The sequence below is a fragment of the Micromys minutus genome, assembly GCF_963924665.1.
Source record: "Micromys minutus genome assembly, chromosome: 26".
Taxonomy (NCBI): Eukaryota; Metazoa; Chordata; class Mammalia; order Rodentia; family Muridae; genus Micromys; species Micromys minutus.
Genome location: NC_137961.1, coordinates 36342497 through 36357430, shown reverse-complemented (window position 1 = coordinate 36357430; position 14934 = coordinate 36342497). Strand labels below are relative to the sequence as shown.

The window sequence follows — 14934 nt, the reverse complement described above, 5'->3', positions numbered from 1 at the left end:
CAGAAAGCTCGGAATACCCAAGAAACAATTCACAGACCTTATGAAGCTCAAAAAGAAGGAAGGCCAAAATGGGGATGCCTCAGTCCTTCTTAGAAGGGAGAACAAAACACTCACGGGAGGAAATACAAGGTCAAATAGAGGAGCAGGATTGAAGAAAAGATCAGTCAGAGATTGCCTCACCCTGGGATCTACCCCATATGCAGCTACCAAAGTCAAGCACTATTGATGATGCCACAAAGTCCTTACTGGCAGGAGCCTGATATGGATGCCTCCTCAGAGGCTCTGCCAGAGTCATACAGATACAGCTGTGGGTGCTTGCAACTAACCATCAGACTGAACGTGGGGACTCCAATGAAAGAGCTAGAGAAATGACTGAAGGAGCTTAAAGGGTTTGCAACCCCATGGGAAGAACAACATCATCAACCAACCAAACCCTCCAGAACTCCCATGGACTAAAACATCAACCATTGAGCACACATGGAGACTCCCATGGCTCCAGTTGCATATATAGCAGAAGATAGCAGTGTCTGGTATCAATATGAGAAGAGGCCTTTGGTCCAGTGAGGGCACGTTTTTTCAGTGTAGTGGAATGCCAAGGCGCTGAGATGGAGAGGGTGATTAGGAGAGGGTGCACCTTTGTGAAGACAAGTAGAGGGGGAGGGGGATGGAAGAGGGAAAGGGGATGACATTTGAAATGTAAATATAGAGAATATCCAATAAAATAAGTTTTTAAAATCATATGATTTGGTATCTCAATATCTAGTTTTTTGAGTTCTTTATTTATTTTGAATTTTAGTCTTCTATCAAATGTGAAGTTGTGGAAAATTCTTTCCCGTTCTGCAGGCTGCTGCTTTGTCTGATTGATACTGTCCCGCGCCACACAAAAGTTTTGCAGTTTCATAAGGTCCCACTTATTTTTTTCTCATTTTTTTGTTGAATATTCTTTACATTTACACTTTAGATGTTATCCTCTTCCCCCAATCCCATTCTCCCTCCTCCTCCCATTGCCTCATGAAGGTGCTCCTTCTCTCAACCACCCTCTCCCACCTCAGCACATTGGTTTCCCTACACTGGGAAAGTGGGCCTTTGATGGACCAAAGGCCTCTCTTCCCACTGATGCCAAAGAATGCCATCCTCTGCTGCATATGCACCTGGGGCCATGGGTCTCTCCATTCGAACTCATAGCATTTTAGTTAGGTTGGTGTTTTAGTCCCTGGGAGCTATGGTGGGTTTGGTTGGTTGATGATGTTGTTCTTCCCATGGGGTTGCAAACCCTTTCAGCTCCTTCAGTCATTTCTCTAGCACCTTCATTAGGATCCCGTGTTCAGACTAATGGTTAGCTGCAAGCATCCACAGCTGTATCTGTATGACTCTGGCAGAGCCTCTGAGGAGGCATCCATATCAGGCTCCTGCCAGTAAGGACTTTGTGGCATCAGCAATAGTGCTTGGGTTTGTTTGGTAGCTGCATATGGGGTAGATCCCCAGGTGTGGCCGTATCTGGATGATCTTTAATCCAATCCCTGCTCCTCTATTAGTCCAATGAGTGTTTTGTTCTCCCTTCTAAGGAGGACTGAGGCATCCACCTTCTCTTTAAGCTTCATAAATTCTGTAAATTGTTTCTTGGGTATTTAAGCTTTTGGGGTTACTATCTGCTTATCAGTGAATATATAACATATATTTTCTTTTGTGATTGGGTTACCTCACTCAGGATGATAGCTTCAAGTTCCATCCATTTGCCCAAGAATTTTATGAACTCATTGTTTTTAATAGCTGAGTAGTACTCCATTGTGTAAGTGTACCACATTTTCTGTATCCACTTCTCTGTTGAAGGACATCTGGGTTTTTTCCAGCTTCTGGCTATTATAAATAAGGCTGCTATAAATATGGTGGGACATATGTCCTTGTTAGATGTTTACGGTATATGCCTAGGAGTGACATAGCTGGGTCCTTAGGTAGTACTATGTCCAATTCTCTGAGGAACTGCCAGTGTGATTTCCAGAGTGGTTGTACCAGTTTCCAATCCCACCAACAGTGGAGAAGTGTTCCTCTTTTTCCACATCCTCACAAGCATCTGCTTTTTGATCTTAGTCATTCTGACTGATGTGAGGTGGAATCTTAGGGTGGTTTAATTTGCATTTCCCCATGAGTAGGGATGTTCAGCATTTCTTTAGGTGCTTCTCAGCCATTTGATATTTCTCAGTTGAGAATTCTTTATTTAATTTTGTACTTCATTCTAAGTCTAACTTCTTGATTTCTTTATATATATTGGATACTAGCCCTCTATCAGATGTAGGATTGGTAAAGATCCTTTCCCAATCTGTAGGCTGCCATTTTTGTCTTCTTGACAGTGTTCTCAGCCTTACAGAAACTTTGCAATTTCATGAGGTCTCGTTTGTAAATTCTTGATCTTAGAGCATAAGCCATTAGTTTTTCTGATCAGGAAATTTTCTCCTGTGCCTATGTGTGCTAAGCTCTTCCTCACTTTATCTTCTAATAGTTTCCATTTTATTGTAAAGATCTTTGATCCACTTGCACGTGAGTTTTGAACAAGGGGATAAGAAAGGATCTATTTGCATTCTTCTGCGTGCTGACTGTACCTTATTTTAGTGGAATTGCTTCAAGTTTCTCTCCATTTAGTTTGATGTTGGCTACTGGTTTGATTGCTTTTACTATGTTTAAGTATTAGCCTTGAATTCTTTCCAAGACGTTTAACATGAAGGGGTGTTGAATTTTGTCAAATGCTTTCTCAGCATCTAAAGAGATGATTGTGTTGTTTTTTTCTTTCTTTGTATTTATTTAGTGGATTTTATCGATGGATTTCCATATATTGAACCATCCCTGCATCCCTGGAATAAAGCCTACTTGATCATGATGAATGATTGTTTTGTGGTGTTGATGGATTCAGTTTGCAAGATTATATTGAGTATTTTTGCATCAATGTTTGTGAGGGAAATTGGTCTGAAGTTCTCTTTCTTTGTAGGGTTTTTGTGTGGTTTATGTATGAGCGTAATTGTGGCTTCAAAGAATGGGTAGTATTCCCTCTGTTTCTATTTTGTGGAATACTTTGGAGTGTAATGGTATTAGGTCTTCTATGAAGGTCTGATAGAATTCTGCACGGAACCCATCAGGTCCTAGGCTTTTTTTGTTTGGGAAACTTTTGATGACTGCCTTTTTTTTAATGGTTATGGGGGCTGTTAAGATGGTTTATCTGACCCTGATTTAACTTTGGAACCTGGGATCTTTCTAGAAAAATGTTCATTTTCTCCAGATTTTCTAGTTTTGTTGAATATAGGCTTTTGTAGTAGGATCTGATATTACTTGAATTTCCTCAGTTTCTATTGTTATATCTCCCCCTTTCAATTCTGGTTTTGTTAATTTGGATACTCTCTCTGGGCCCTCTATTAATTTTCTTAAAGAACCATCTCTTGGTTTTGTTGATTTTTTGTATAATTCTTTTTGTTTCTATTTGGCTGCTTTCAGCTTTGAGTTTGATAATTTCCTGCCATCTACTCCTCTTGGGTGTATCTGCTTCATTTTGTTCTAGAGCTTTTAGGGGTGCTGTCAAGCTGTTAGTGTATGTTTCTTTTGGGAGGCACTCAGAGCTATGTGTTTTCCTATTAGCACTGCTTTCATTTTACCCCATAAGTCTGGGTATGTTATGCCTTCATTTTCATTAAATTCTAAAAAGTCTTTAATTTTTTTTTCTTTATTTCTTCCCTGACCAAGCTATCATTGAGCAGAGCATTGTTCAGCTTCCATGTGTATTTGGGATTTTTGTTGTATTTTTTTTTATTGAAGACCAGTCTTACTTAGTCCATGGTGATCTGATAGGATGCATGCAATTATTTTGATCTTCTTTAATGTGTTGAAGCCTGTTTTCTGACTAACTATATGGTCGATTTTGAAGAAGGTGCCATGAGGTTCTGAGAAGAAGGTATATTCTTTTGTTTTAGGATGAAATATTCTATAGATGTCTGTTAAATCCATTTGGTTCTTAACTTCTGTTAGTTTCACTGTGTCTCTTTTCAGTTTCTGCTTCCATGATCCATTGATGAAAGTGGGGTTTTAAAATCTCCCAGTATTATTGTGTGTGGTGCAATATATGCTTTGAGCTTTAGTAGAATTTCTTTATGGATGTGGACATCCTTGTATTTGGAGCATAAATAATCGGGACTGAGAGTTCCTCTTGACAGATTTTTTTGATGAGGAAAAAGTGTCCTTCCTTATCTTTTTTGATGACTTTTTGTTAAAAAATCTATTTTATTTGATATTAGAATGGCTACTTCAGCTTGGTTCTTGGTACCATTTGCTTGGATTTTTTTTTCCAACCTTTTATTCTGAGGTAGTGCCTGTCTTTGTTGCTGAGATAATTTTCCTGCATGCAGCAAAATGCTGGACTTTGTTTATGTATGCAGTCTGATAGTCTATGTCTTTCTTTTGGGGAATTGAGTCCATTGATGTTTAGAGATATTAAGGAATATTTATTGTTGTTTTCTGCTATTTTTGTTATTAGAGGTAGAATTATGTTTGTGTACTTTTGTTCTTTGGGGTTTGTTTCAAGAAGATTAATTTCTTGTTTTTTCTAGGGTGAAGTTTCCCTCTTTGTCGTGGAGTTTTCCATCAATTATCCTTTGTAGCCCTAGATTTGTGTACAGATATTGTGTAAATTTGCTTTTGTCTTGGAATATTTTGGTTTCTCCATCTATGGTAATTGAGAGTTTTGTTGGATATAGTAACCTAGGCTGCCATTTGTGTTCTCTTAGGGTCTGTATGATGTCTGTCCAGGATCTTCTAGCTTTCATAGTCTCTGTTGAGACATCTGGTGCAAATCTGATCGGTCTGCCTTTATATGTTACTTGTACTTTTTCCCTTACTGCTTTTAGTATTATTTCTTTGTTTTGAACATTCAATGTATTGAGTATTATGTGTCAGGAAGAATTTTTTTTTCTAGTCTCATCTATTTGGGGTTCTGTAGGTGTCTTGTATCTTCATGATCATCTCATTCTCAAGGGTAGATAGTTTTCTTCTATAATTTTGTTGAAGATATTTACTGTGCCTTTTAGTTGGGAATCTTCACCCTCTTCTACACCTGTTATGCTTAGGTTTGGTTTTCTCATTGCTTCCTGGATTTTTCTGGATTTTTTTTTCTTTTTGCTTTTTCTGTGACTGTTGTGTCAGTGTTTTTTATGTTATCTTCTGCCCCTGAGACCATCTTTTTCATCTCTTGTATTCTGTTCGTGATGCATAGATCTATGATTTCCGATGTCTTTCCTAGGTTTTCCAACTTCAGGGTTGTCTCCTTTTGTGATTTCTCTATTGTTTCGATTTCTGTTTTCAATTCCTTCTCCTGTGTGGTTGTGCTTTCCTGTAGCTCTTTAAGTCATTTTTGTGTTTTTTTGTATTTCTTCTTTAAGGGCTTCAACTTGTTTGCGTGTGTTCTCCTAGCTTTCTTGTACTTCTTTAAGTGTGTTATTTATGTGCTCTCATGTGTCTCCATCATCATCATGAAGTATAATTTTAAGTCTAAATCTTGTTTTTCTAGTGAGTTGTGATATCCACTACTTGCTGTGGTGGGAGAACTGTGTTCTGATCTTGCCAGGTTGTCTTGGTTTCAGTCTCTTAGAGTCTTGTGCTTGCCTCTTGCCATCTTGTTATTGGTGCTACAGGTGATCTTGTTGTCTATGACTAGAGCTTTTCTCTCCTGTGGGTCTGTGGGTCCGTGGTCTCCGGAGGAAGATTGCTCCTGTGTATTCTGCTCTCTGGTAGGCTGTGAGTTCCAATGGTGATGTTGGGTCCTGATGCAACTGGGCCGGCTCTGTCCTTGGTCCTGAAGTGTCTGTTCCCAGGCAGCACAGCTACCTGGGCCCTGAAATTTCTGGGTGGCCTCTCCCGGATAGACAGTAAATGCGGACTTATCTCAGGGCTCAGGAGTGAGAACCCTCCTGCAGCTCTTCCGGGTGCCCAGCATCTTGCAGGCAGACCACCAGTCCTGATGAAACTGGGCTGGGTCTCAAGGTCCCACTTATTAATTGTTGATCTTAGTGACTTTGCTAACAGTGTTCTGTTTAGAACGTTGTCTCCTATGCAAATGTGTTTAAGGCCATTCCCACTTTGCCTTTTAATGGGTTCTGTGTATCTGGTGTTATGTTCAGATAATTGATCCACTTGAACTTGAATTTTGTGCAGGGTGATAATTATGAATCTATTTGCATTCTTCTAGGAGCATGCATCTAGTTTGACCAGCACCATTTGTGGATGAGTCTGTCTTTTTTATTTTCCAGAATGTATTTCTGGATTCTTTATAAAAAACCAAGTGTCCATAGGTGTATAGATTCATGTCTGGGCCTTCAATTTGATTCTGTTGATCGACATGTCTGCTTATATGTCAGTACCACATGCTTTTCATTACTACAGCTAAGCAGTACAACTTGAAATTGGAAATGGTGGGACATCCAACAATTCTTTTGTTGTTCAGGATGGTTTTATCTGTTTTGAGTTTATTGATTTTCTGTATGAAGTTGAGCATTTTCTTCTCAAGGTCTGTGAAGAATGTTTTTTGTAATTTTGATGGTGTTGCATTGAATCTGTAGATTGCTTTTGTGTGGGGAAATAAAATATTTATTTCTTTAGCTTTGCAAGAGCATTTTAGTGTTATGAGTTCCATCTGTCAGTTATTGCCCTGTATCCCTGTGCAAATGGAGTTCTCTTGAGCAAGTCCGTTCTCAGACCTATACTCTGTAGGGCTCTGCCTTTATTTTCTGACAGTTTGAGTGCCTTGGGTTTCACCTTTAGGTCTTTGATCCACCTAGAGTTACTTTTTTTGTGCCAAGGGATATGTGCATGTTCAATTTTATTTTTCTATACTTAGGACTCCAGTTTTCCTAGCACCATTTGTCCATAATGTGGTCTTCACTGTGTGTTGTTGGTATCCTTGTTGAGCATTAGCTGACTGTTCTTGCACATACAAAGTTGAAATTGGATTCTGCTTTAGAGCTGAGGTTAGGATTGTGGTTAATTGGGTTGTCTTTGGTGCTTGGGTTGTGGTTGTGGTAAATGTGAGAGTAGGTTAGGTTTGGAGTTGGCATTGGAGACCGGGTTGGTAATGGGGTGGGGGTAGTTTTTGGGGATGAGTTTGAGGTTTGACTTGGGCATGGAGATTGCCAGGTGTGAGCTGGAGTTTAGGGATATACAGTTTGGGTTGGGTTAAAGTAGGGTCAAAGATGGTGTTAGATTTGGGATTGTGTTGGCTTGGATTGGGAGTGGGGTGGGTATTAAACTTAGTGTTGAGGTAGGGATTGTGGATGGGACAAGGGTTAGGGTTATAATTGTGCTGGACGCTGGGGTGGGAATTGCTTGAGGTTAAAATTGGAGTTGTGTTTGGTGTTGTTGGGTATGCTGTCTAATTTTATGTCAACTTGCCCCAGGCTAGAATCATTTGAAAAGAAGGAACCCCAATTAAGAACAATAAGACTGGGCTATAGGCAAGCCTATAGAGCATTTTCTTAATTAATGATACGGGAGGACCCAGACCATTGTGGGTTGGGTCTTCCCTGGCTGGTAGTCCTGAGTTCTATTACAAAGTAGGCTAAGTGCCTGAATCCCTGTTGCTGGGGGCCATGTTGTGGCCCATGTGTCCACTGAAGCCTGAGTCCATGTCATTGTCCATGACCATTTTACCACCAAAGATTATACGGGTCCACCACATGGACCATGCTGCAACTGGAAGCCGTGATGGTGTCCATGGCCTTTGCTGCCTGTGAGGACCATAAAGATGCTTGTGGTCTGTTCTGCCATGGGTGGCATGCTAATGCTGGAGGTCATGTGGCTATCCATGGTCCTTCCTATCACCAGAAACCATGTGGAAGTCCACAATCTGTGCTGCTGATGACTGTAAAAGGCAAGGAAGCTACTTTCTGCAGTGGTACTAATGACTGTAGACTCATAGTTGAGAAAGATATGGTTCCCAAGCCCAGAAAAAAAAGGCCTAGACAGAAAGCCATCAAAGAGAACTCTTTAAAAACTGTGATCATGATGCTGAAGTGTAGCTTTCCACAATTTATGGCTTCTGGAGGTATGCAGGTGGGGAAGGACTCAGTTTTCTTCAAGGGTTGGTCCTTAGGAGTTTGACCGTGGTCCATGAGTAATGGTTAACACAAATCAGACTGTGGCTTTTGTTGGTGGTGATATTGGTGCTTGCTTGCTTGCTTGCTTTTTATTTTCTTTCCCCTTGGTGGGTATATCACAAGGGCAGAGGGCGAACCCAGAACTAGGAAGTGATTATGTTTAGAGTACATTATGTGAAATTTTCCAAATAATCAATAAAAATATTATGTTGGGGGGAAAAAGAAAGAAAGCAGGTTGAACAAGCCAGGGGTAGCAAACCAGTAAGTAGCACCCCTCCATGGTCTCTGCATCAGCTCCTGCTTCTAGGTTTCTACCATGTGTTCCTGACCTACTGCTTTGATGAACTGTTGTATGAAACTGTAAGAGAAGCAAAGCCTTTCCTCCCCAAGTTACTTCTGGTCATGGTGTTTTATTGCAACAATAAAAACCATAACTAAGACATTAGGTCTGGAGTTGGGGTTGTGGTTAGGGTTTGGAGTGGGTTTGGGGATTAGGGTTGAGGTTGGGCTTACAGTTAGGACTGGAGTTGTATTTGGGCAGGGCTTGGGGTTGCTGTGCTAGGCATGGGGTAGATTTGGGATGGGTAGTTGGGATGGATACTGGGGCTAGATTCAGGATTCAAATTGGGTTTGACGTGGGTATATTGGTGGGGGTAGGCAGTTGGGGTTAGGTTTGGAGTTGAGATCAGAGGTGAGGTTGGTTTTATAATTAAGGTGGGCGTTAGGGTTTGAGTTGGGTCTGGGCAATAGAAATGGGTTAAGTTGAGGGTGGGCATTGTATGTGGGTTGGTATGAAGGTAGGAATCTGGTCAGTTTTAGGTTGTGGTTGGGGATGGGGTTGGGTTGAGGTTTGGGTTAAGATTAGGTTTGGTTCATGTCATTGTTCAAATCAGTTTGTGTTGGAGATACAGTTGCTGTTGTTGTAGGGGCTCAGGTTACAGTGGGTGTTGGTTGGGGTTGTAGCTGATGTTGTTGGGGAATGGGCTTGGGGTTGGGGTTGTGTGTGGGCAACTCCAGAGATACAATAAAAGTAAAATGTAATTAACTCTACTTACAGGAGAGAAAAGCATCTAAGGAAGACTTATCCGTCTCTAAATTCAGTTAATCCTGTGTTTATTTCATAATGAAACCATATTTATTAGACTTTGTTTTATAATCAATGATATGTTACTGTTTGTTCTTTTTCTTATGTTTAAATAATTAAATAAATAATTGTATTTTAGTTTCTTGATATAATTAACATTAATTGGCTGAATTCTAATTTGTCTTGTAGTTGGTTTAGATGTCTCATTTAAAATGCATTGTTTGGTTTTAATTATTTAAAAATTGTCTTAGTTCTGATACAAGCCCCCAGAAATGTTGTGGGTTTTCTAGTTCATGAAGCAGGTCCTCAAGTCTTCTTTCACCAGAAAATGGTTTCTTGTGTCAGCCTGTAGGCTTCCTGCACGTCATTTCCCAAAGGCTAGAGGCCCACATAACAAGTCTTTCATACATTTTTGGCTTCTTTGTCTCCCATGTATGGCTGCCTACGTTTTGATTGGCTACTTCCTACTCCTAAGCAGTGATGACTAGGATAGAAGTGCGGGAGGAAGGACTATAGGAGAGATATGGTCCATTCACATGTCCCATGAGAATGGTAACCACTGCCTTATGTACACACATGGATACTGACCAGCCCGTGTGTTTAGCTTGTTGTCGTTGGTTTTCTGTCTCCTAGCCAACATCAGACCCTCCCACTACTGCTGCAGTTTGTGTCTTTGAACTGACACAGAGCAGGGTCTGTTTTTCTCATCTACCACCATACCTAGCACTGGAGACCAGGCTGACTGTGAGGTTTCATCCCAACCGACACAAGGTCAACTTGGCTGTTGTGGGTGATCATGAAGATGTCTGTTTCTCTCATGGCAACCTGAGCATCCTTTCCATTTCCCCTGTAACACGAGATGATCTCAGACGAACTGGGATCACTCCAGTCATGCTGTGTCTGTAGCCTTCCTCCTCCCTTACCTCGAAAGTGAGCTCTCAGACTCGACAAAGTGTACATGGTCAGTGATTATCTGCCGAACTTTTGAGTGAACCAGTTACCAACCTCATTATTCTCTTGGGCTACACTGTATTCATGTCTCTTGCACAACTTTGTGCTTCTAAAACTCTGCATCTTTGAATCTTCGTGCGCAAAGCACCAACACTTACTGGGTGTTCAGTAGAATAAACGAATCGACTAATGTAAATGAGGCACAGTGGCTGGTACCCATCATCTTATTGCTTAGGAGATGGAGGCAGAAGGATTGCTGCAAACTCAAGGCTAGTTTGGGATCCACAGTAAAATCTGGGTCAGCCTGAGCTACTAAATGAGAGCATAGGGCAAGGGCCACATAAGACCATTTGTCCCCATTTAAGGACCAGATCTGATTTCCACAAAAGGCTTTAAGGCGCCAGCTCCAGGGACAAACCACAAAATCCAGAGCAAGATCATAAAACCCCCTCCCAAAGAACAGCCCGGGACAATCACAAAAATAGGGGAACATCTCAGAATGGGCGAGCTGTGCTGGGCAACCAACCCTATTTCATCACATGACACAGGAATGCAGACCATTGACCACCTGTGACCCCCCCCCCCCCGGCACCCACCGAGATGTTAGATTACTAAATCCTTCTTCCCTATAAGAAGGCCTGTATGCCTTTGGGGTTACCATTTTAAAGAATGGTTAGCTCCTGCATGCTGGATGTTTCTAAAGAGTAAATGCTCTTTGTTTTTGCATACTGAGTCTGGGGTCTTCTTTCAGTGATTTTCACACCTTCACGATACCAAAACAAAACAACAACCAATCTTCATGTTTCCTTTGAAGTGTCTTAAAAAGTACACTCAACTATTTTACCTTTTGCCATGGTACCTGAAATGTTTACCAATCTGCAAAGGATCCGATTGGTCAGTATTGATAAAGCAATACATTTGTGATGCGTGAGATTTATATTTATGCATTTTGGAATTTATTTGTTTTGCTTTTGAGGCAGGGTTTCATGTAATCCAAGCTAGACTTGAACTCCTGTGCCCCCACCCACCAAGTGGTACACGGATCAAGACTAGATACATATTCTACCATGTGCAGCTTGAAACTAATTTTTGAAAATGTTATCTGTAGTGGGAATGGCTTTTTTTATTAAGAAATTTTAAATTTGTGTTTTAAAACTTCAGGTTCTTTTAGGGACAGAGCTTGGCAGTAGCTTTAATTTCAATCATTACTAATTTGACTTTACAAATATCTAGTATTTGTCCTCAAAGTAAGGGCCGTAGTAGATATAAATGCTCAGGAAATGTAACTGTGACTCCTGGCAGTACTCTGAAGCACTTTTGTCTGCTTGCTTGCTTTTGTGGTACTGAGGGTTGAGCTCGAGACCCTGGTCATGCTCTTCCATAGAGGAGCATCCTTGGTCCCAAGCATTTTGCTAGAACCTAATGTAAGTACTTGGTGTTGCTCCTCCCCAACAGAGAGAGCTCACTGATAGCCTACTTTCCTCATTTACTCGTGCACACCCAGAACTGCTTGAATGTGTGATATAAAAATCTGGTCTTCTAGAATTTTAGAGCAATGTCTAATTGTCGCTGAGGACAGTGATGCGGGCTGACTAAGAGAGACTGACTTTATTTTGGGGAGGAATAAACCAAGTAGAAATATCTGGCACAGAGAGATCTTGCCTTTCCCGATCCCCAGAGAAGTATATTTCTTGGTTGTCCATTTTCACCAATGAAAACATTTCAACTCAAATATCCACCATGTATGACATCTTTGTGGTATATATACCTATATTTTAGCATGTATCATCATGATAGTATATCTGTATTTTGATACAACGTATTAAACTAGAGATGTAGAAGAGATATAAAAAAATGAGTAAAAATAGAACTTCCCTACCATTTTTCCCACCCCAGTGAACTATCTTATAAATAGCTCACTGACAGAATAGGCAACTTGCTTGCAGAAGGCAAGATGGAAGCCAGACTCTCCAGCGTCAGACCACTGAGTGCATTAGGTCCCAATTCAACCGCTGAGGTCATCCCCTTTAGTAAACCTTGTCAAAAGCAAACAACTTTACTTTTAAAGAAGGCAGCACTTCTGTGATTGATGACTTAAAAGGTTTTATTTCTGACGGAACCGTGGTAAATACTACATTTTTCCCTACTGAGAAGAGCCTGCTGCTGGCACTGAAGTGTAAGGGAGATGACTGTAGAGACGTGTCGAGTCTGTAAGGAGGGGGTGGCACCACTCAGTGCCATCTCACGGGTCAGCAGTCCTCAGCACAGCTTTGCGGGCACAGAGGTTACGACTTGTGGTAGTAACAGGTGCTACAGTGACAGTCCGTGTGGTTCTCCACTCTGGCGTTTCCCATTACTGTGGCCTACAGGGCAAAGAAACAGGAGGTGGGTAGACGGTCACAACTGCAAAACGTCAAGTAAAAAGCAGCCGGAACTTAATAAGGGTTTGGTATTTTCCTTGTTTACTTTCAGGAGATAGATTCACTAACAGTAAAATTCCCACTGCAGAACAAGCTATGCTTTAAAAACAAAAACAAAATAACAACAACAAAAAAACCTGCTTTTATTTAGCTTTGTTCCCTCCTCAATTTAATGTTTTTTTTTTTAATTTCAGCATTTCTTAAGCAAGTACTCAGCCATTGAACTATATCCTCTACCCTTAGAAAAATACCTATTTACTTGGTATTACACACACACACACACACACACACACACACACACACACACACACACACAAACACACACTCTTAAGACTCAAAGCTCAGAGACTCTCCGGTGTTTCCCAGCCCAGGATATTTGCAACTTTGTTTATTTGCTTTGTCTTGTTTTTACTTTTGCTGTTGTGGCTTTTATGGGGGAGGAGAATCATATTATTGTAACCTAGAACTCACTGGGAAAACCAAATGGGCCTTTTCTCTCCCCCTTAGTTAGTGGAGGGAGAGGATGGGGTGTCAGAGGACAATTTGAAAGAATCTTTCCTTCCGTGTCGCCCTCTGCAGGTGTCACCCGAACAAAGGAGCAACAAATACAGGTCACTAGGCAGCTTGGACTTTACACGGCATGAGTACACACTGCCTCTGGGTGGACTGTTACATGTTACATGTCATGAGCACGCACTGCCTCTGGATGGACTGTTACATGTTACATGTCATGAGCACACACTGCCTCTGGGTGGACTGTTACATGTTACATGTCATTAGCACACACTGCCTCTGGGTGGACTGTTACATGTTACATGTCACGAGCACACACTGCCCCTGGATGGACTGTCAGGAAGCTCTTACCTTGGTAAATGCTTTGGCCACACAGCACGTGGCCTCCGAGGTAATATTCTTTGGAACCAGCATTGTCTTCTTGGACCTTGCAGGAGTGGGGTACGCCCTAGAGAAGCAGCAGCCCACACACTGATAGATGGGGGCACCCAGCTTGGAGAAGTATTTATTTTCCTTTAGTTTACATTCTGGGCAACCTAGACAGAAAACAAGAGAAGAGAAAAATCACCCAAAAAGGATTCAAAGACAGACAAACTCCTTCCTGGTATGACATGATGGATGCTGTTTGCATTGGCAATAAAGAAGAAAATAAGTATTTTGCCTACATATTAATCTTCACAAATCCTTCTCCTGTTACTACTGTAGCTATGCTCACAGAGAAACTGCTTTTCCATAGCTACATACGGAGTTCCTTACAGTGGTTTCTCATTCTCCAAGGACAGATAAACCCAACGCTAAGAACATGCTTAGAGAGAGCACAAAAGCTTTGCAGCTATAAATGCCACATTCATTAGGAAAGAAATGTTTTCCGGAGGTGAGTCTGCTATTGTTTTTCCCCATAAATACTCCAAATATTGACAGAAAGCCAGCATTAGAATTAAGAGAGCTTGTAGTCTACATAGCCTGGTTATACAAAAGGCATCTCTGCTTAGAACCTGAGGTACAGCAATACCGTTTACAAAAGAAAAACCTTAACAAATAAGGGCTCACAATCAGAGTGGGTGGTTATGTCCTGCGCTGTAAGAGTCAAGAAGTGTAGGAAAGCAGATTTGATGTGTGAAACAGATTTTTATCTTCCTCACTTGTTATCCTGATATGAAAATTTATCTGTAAAAAGACTGATACATTTTTCTGAAATCTGGAAGCAATTCGAAAACACAACTGAGCCAAATGGGGATGACTTTTCTCCTTGTCTCCTCAGATGTACAAAAGGAAAGAGTGCACTTCAGACGAGCATGCTTAGGATGTGGACTGTAACATCCTCACTGCATATTTTCTGAACCTAACTTAGTTCTGTGCTCACAGGCTACATGTGCCTAGATATGTGCCCAGAAGTGACTATCACATGATGGTAGAAATTCACTAATGATTATTGATATCCATCTAGAAACAAGTTTCCCCTTTCACTGCAAGCCCAGGCTTTGTCACATACCCTGGATGATAAAGTCTCCATCAGGAAGAGAATGAAGGATGTGCAGGAACAGGGACAGCATGACCAGCATGACAGCTGCATATCTTTTGTAGTAATCCATAGCTCTCCTGCGAACCACACATAAAAACAATGACAGTGTAATCTTAGCATTCCAGGCATCACAAACCAGCAGCTTTCGGATGATAGTTATTTTAACTGGTGGAGCTGACGTTGGGCACACTAAGAAAGTGCTGTGCTACTGAGCTATTTCCCTAGAACCATCAACCAGTAAGTTTAACATTATTGCTCATGGGAGCTGGAGAGATGGCTCAGTGGTTAAGAGCACTGGCTGCTCTTCCAGAGGTCCTGAGT

General features: G+C 41.2%; 1 protein-coding gene across 1 annotated transcript; it reads right to left on the bottom strand.

The window, feature by feature from the left end:
* Positions 1 to 12443: 12443 nt before the first annotated feature.
* CGA (glycoprotein hormones, alpha polypeptide) lies at positions 12444 to 14686 on the bottom strand (the record flags this gene model as incomplete). The annotated part of the gene is made up of 3 exons (XM_080938530.1): positions 14584 to 14686; positions 13443 to 13627; positions 12444 to 12521 (listed from the first exon to the last, which is right to left on the bottom strand). Exons 1-3 carry the CDS (start codon positions 14681 to 14683, stop codon positions 12444 to 12446), a joined length of 363 nt encoding a protein of 120 aa, XP_080794656.1. The 5' UTR covers positions 14684 to 14686.
* Positions 14687 to 14934: the final 248 nt, after the last annotated feature.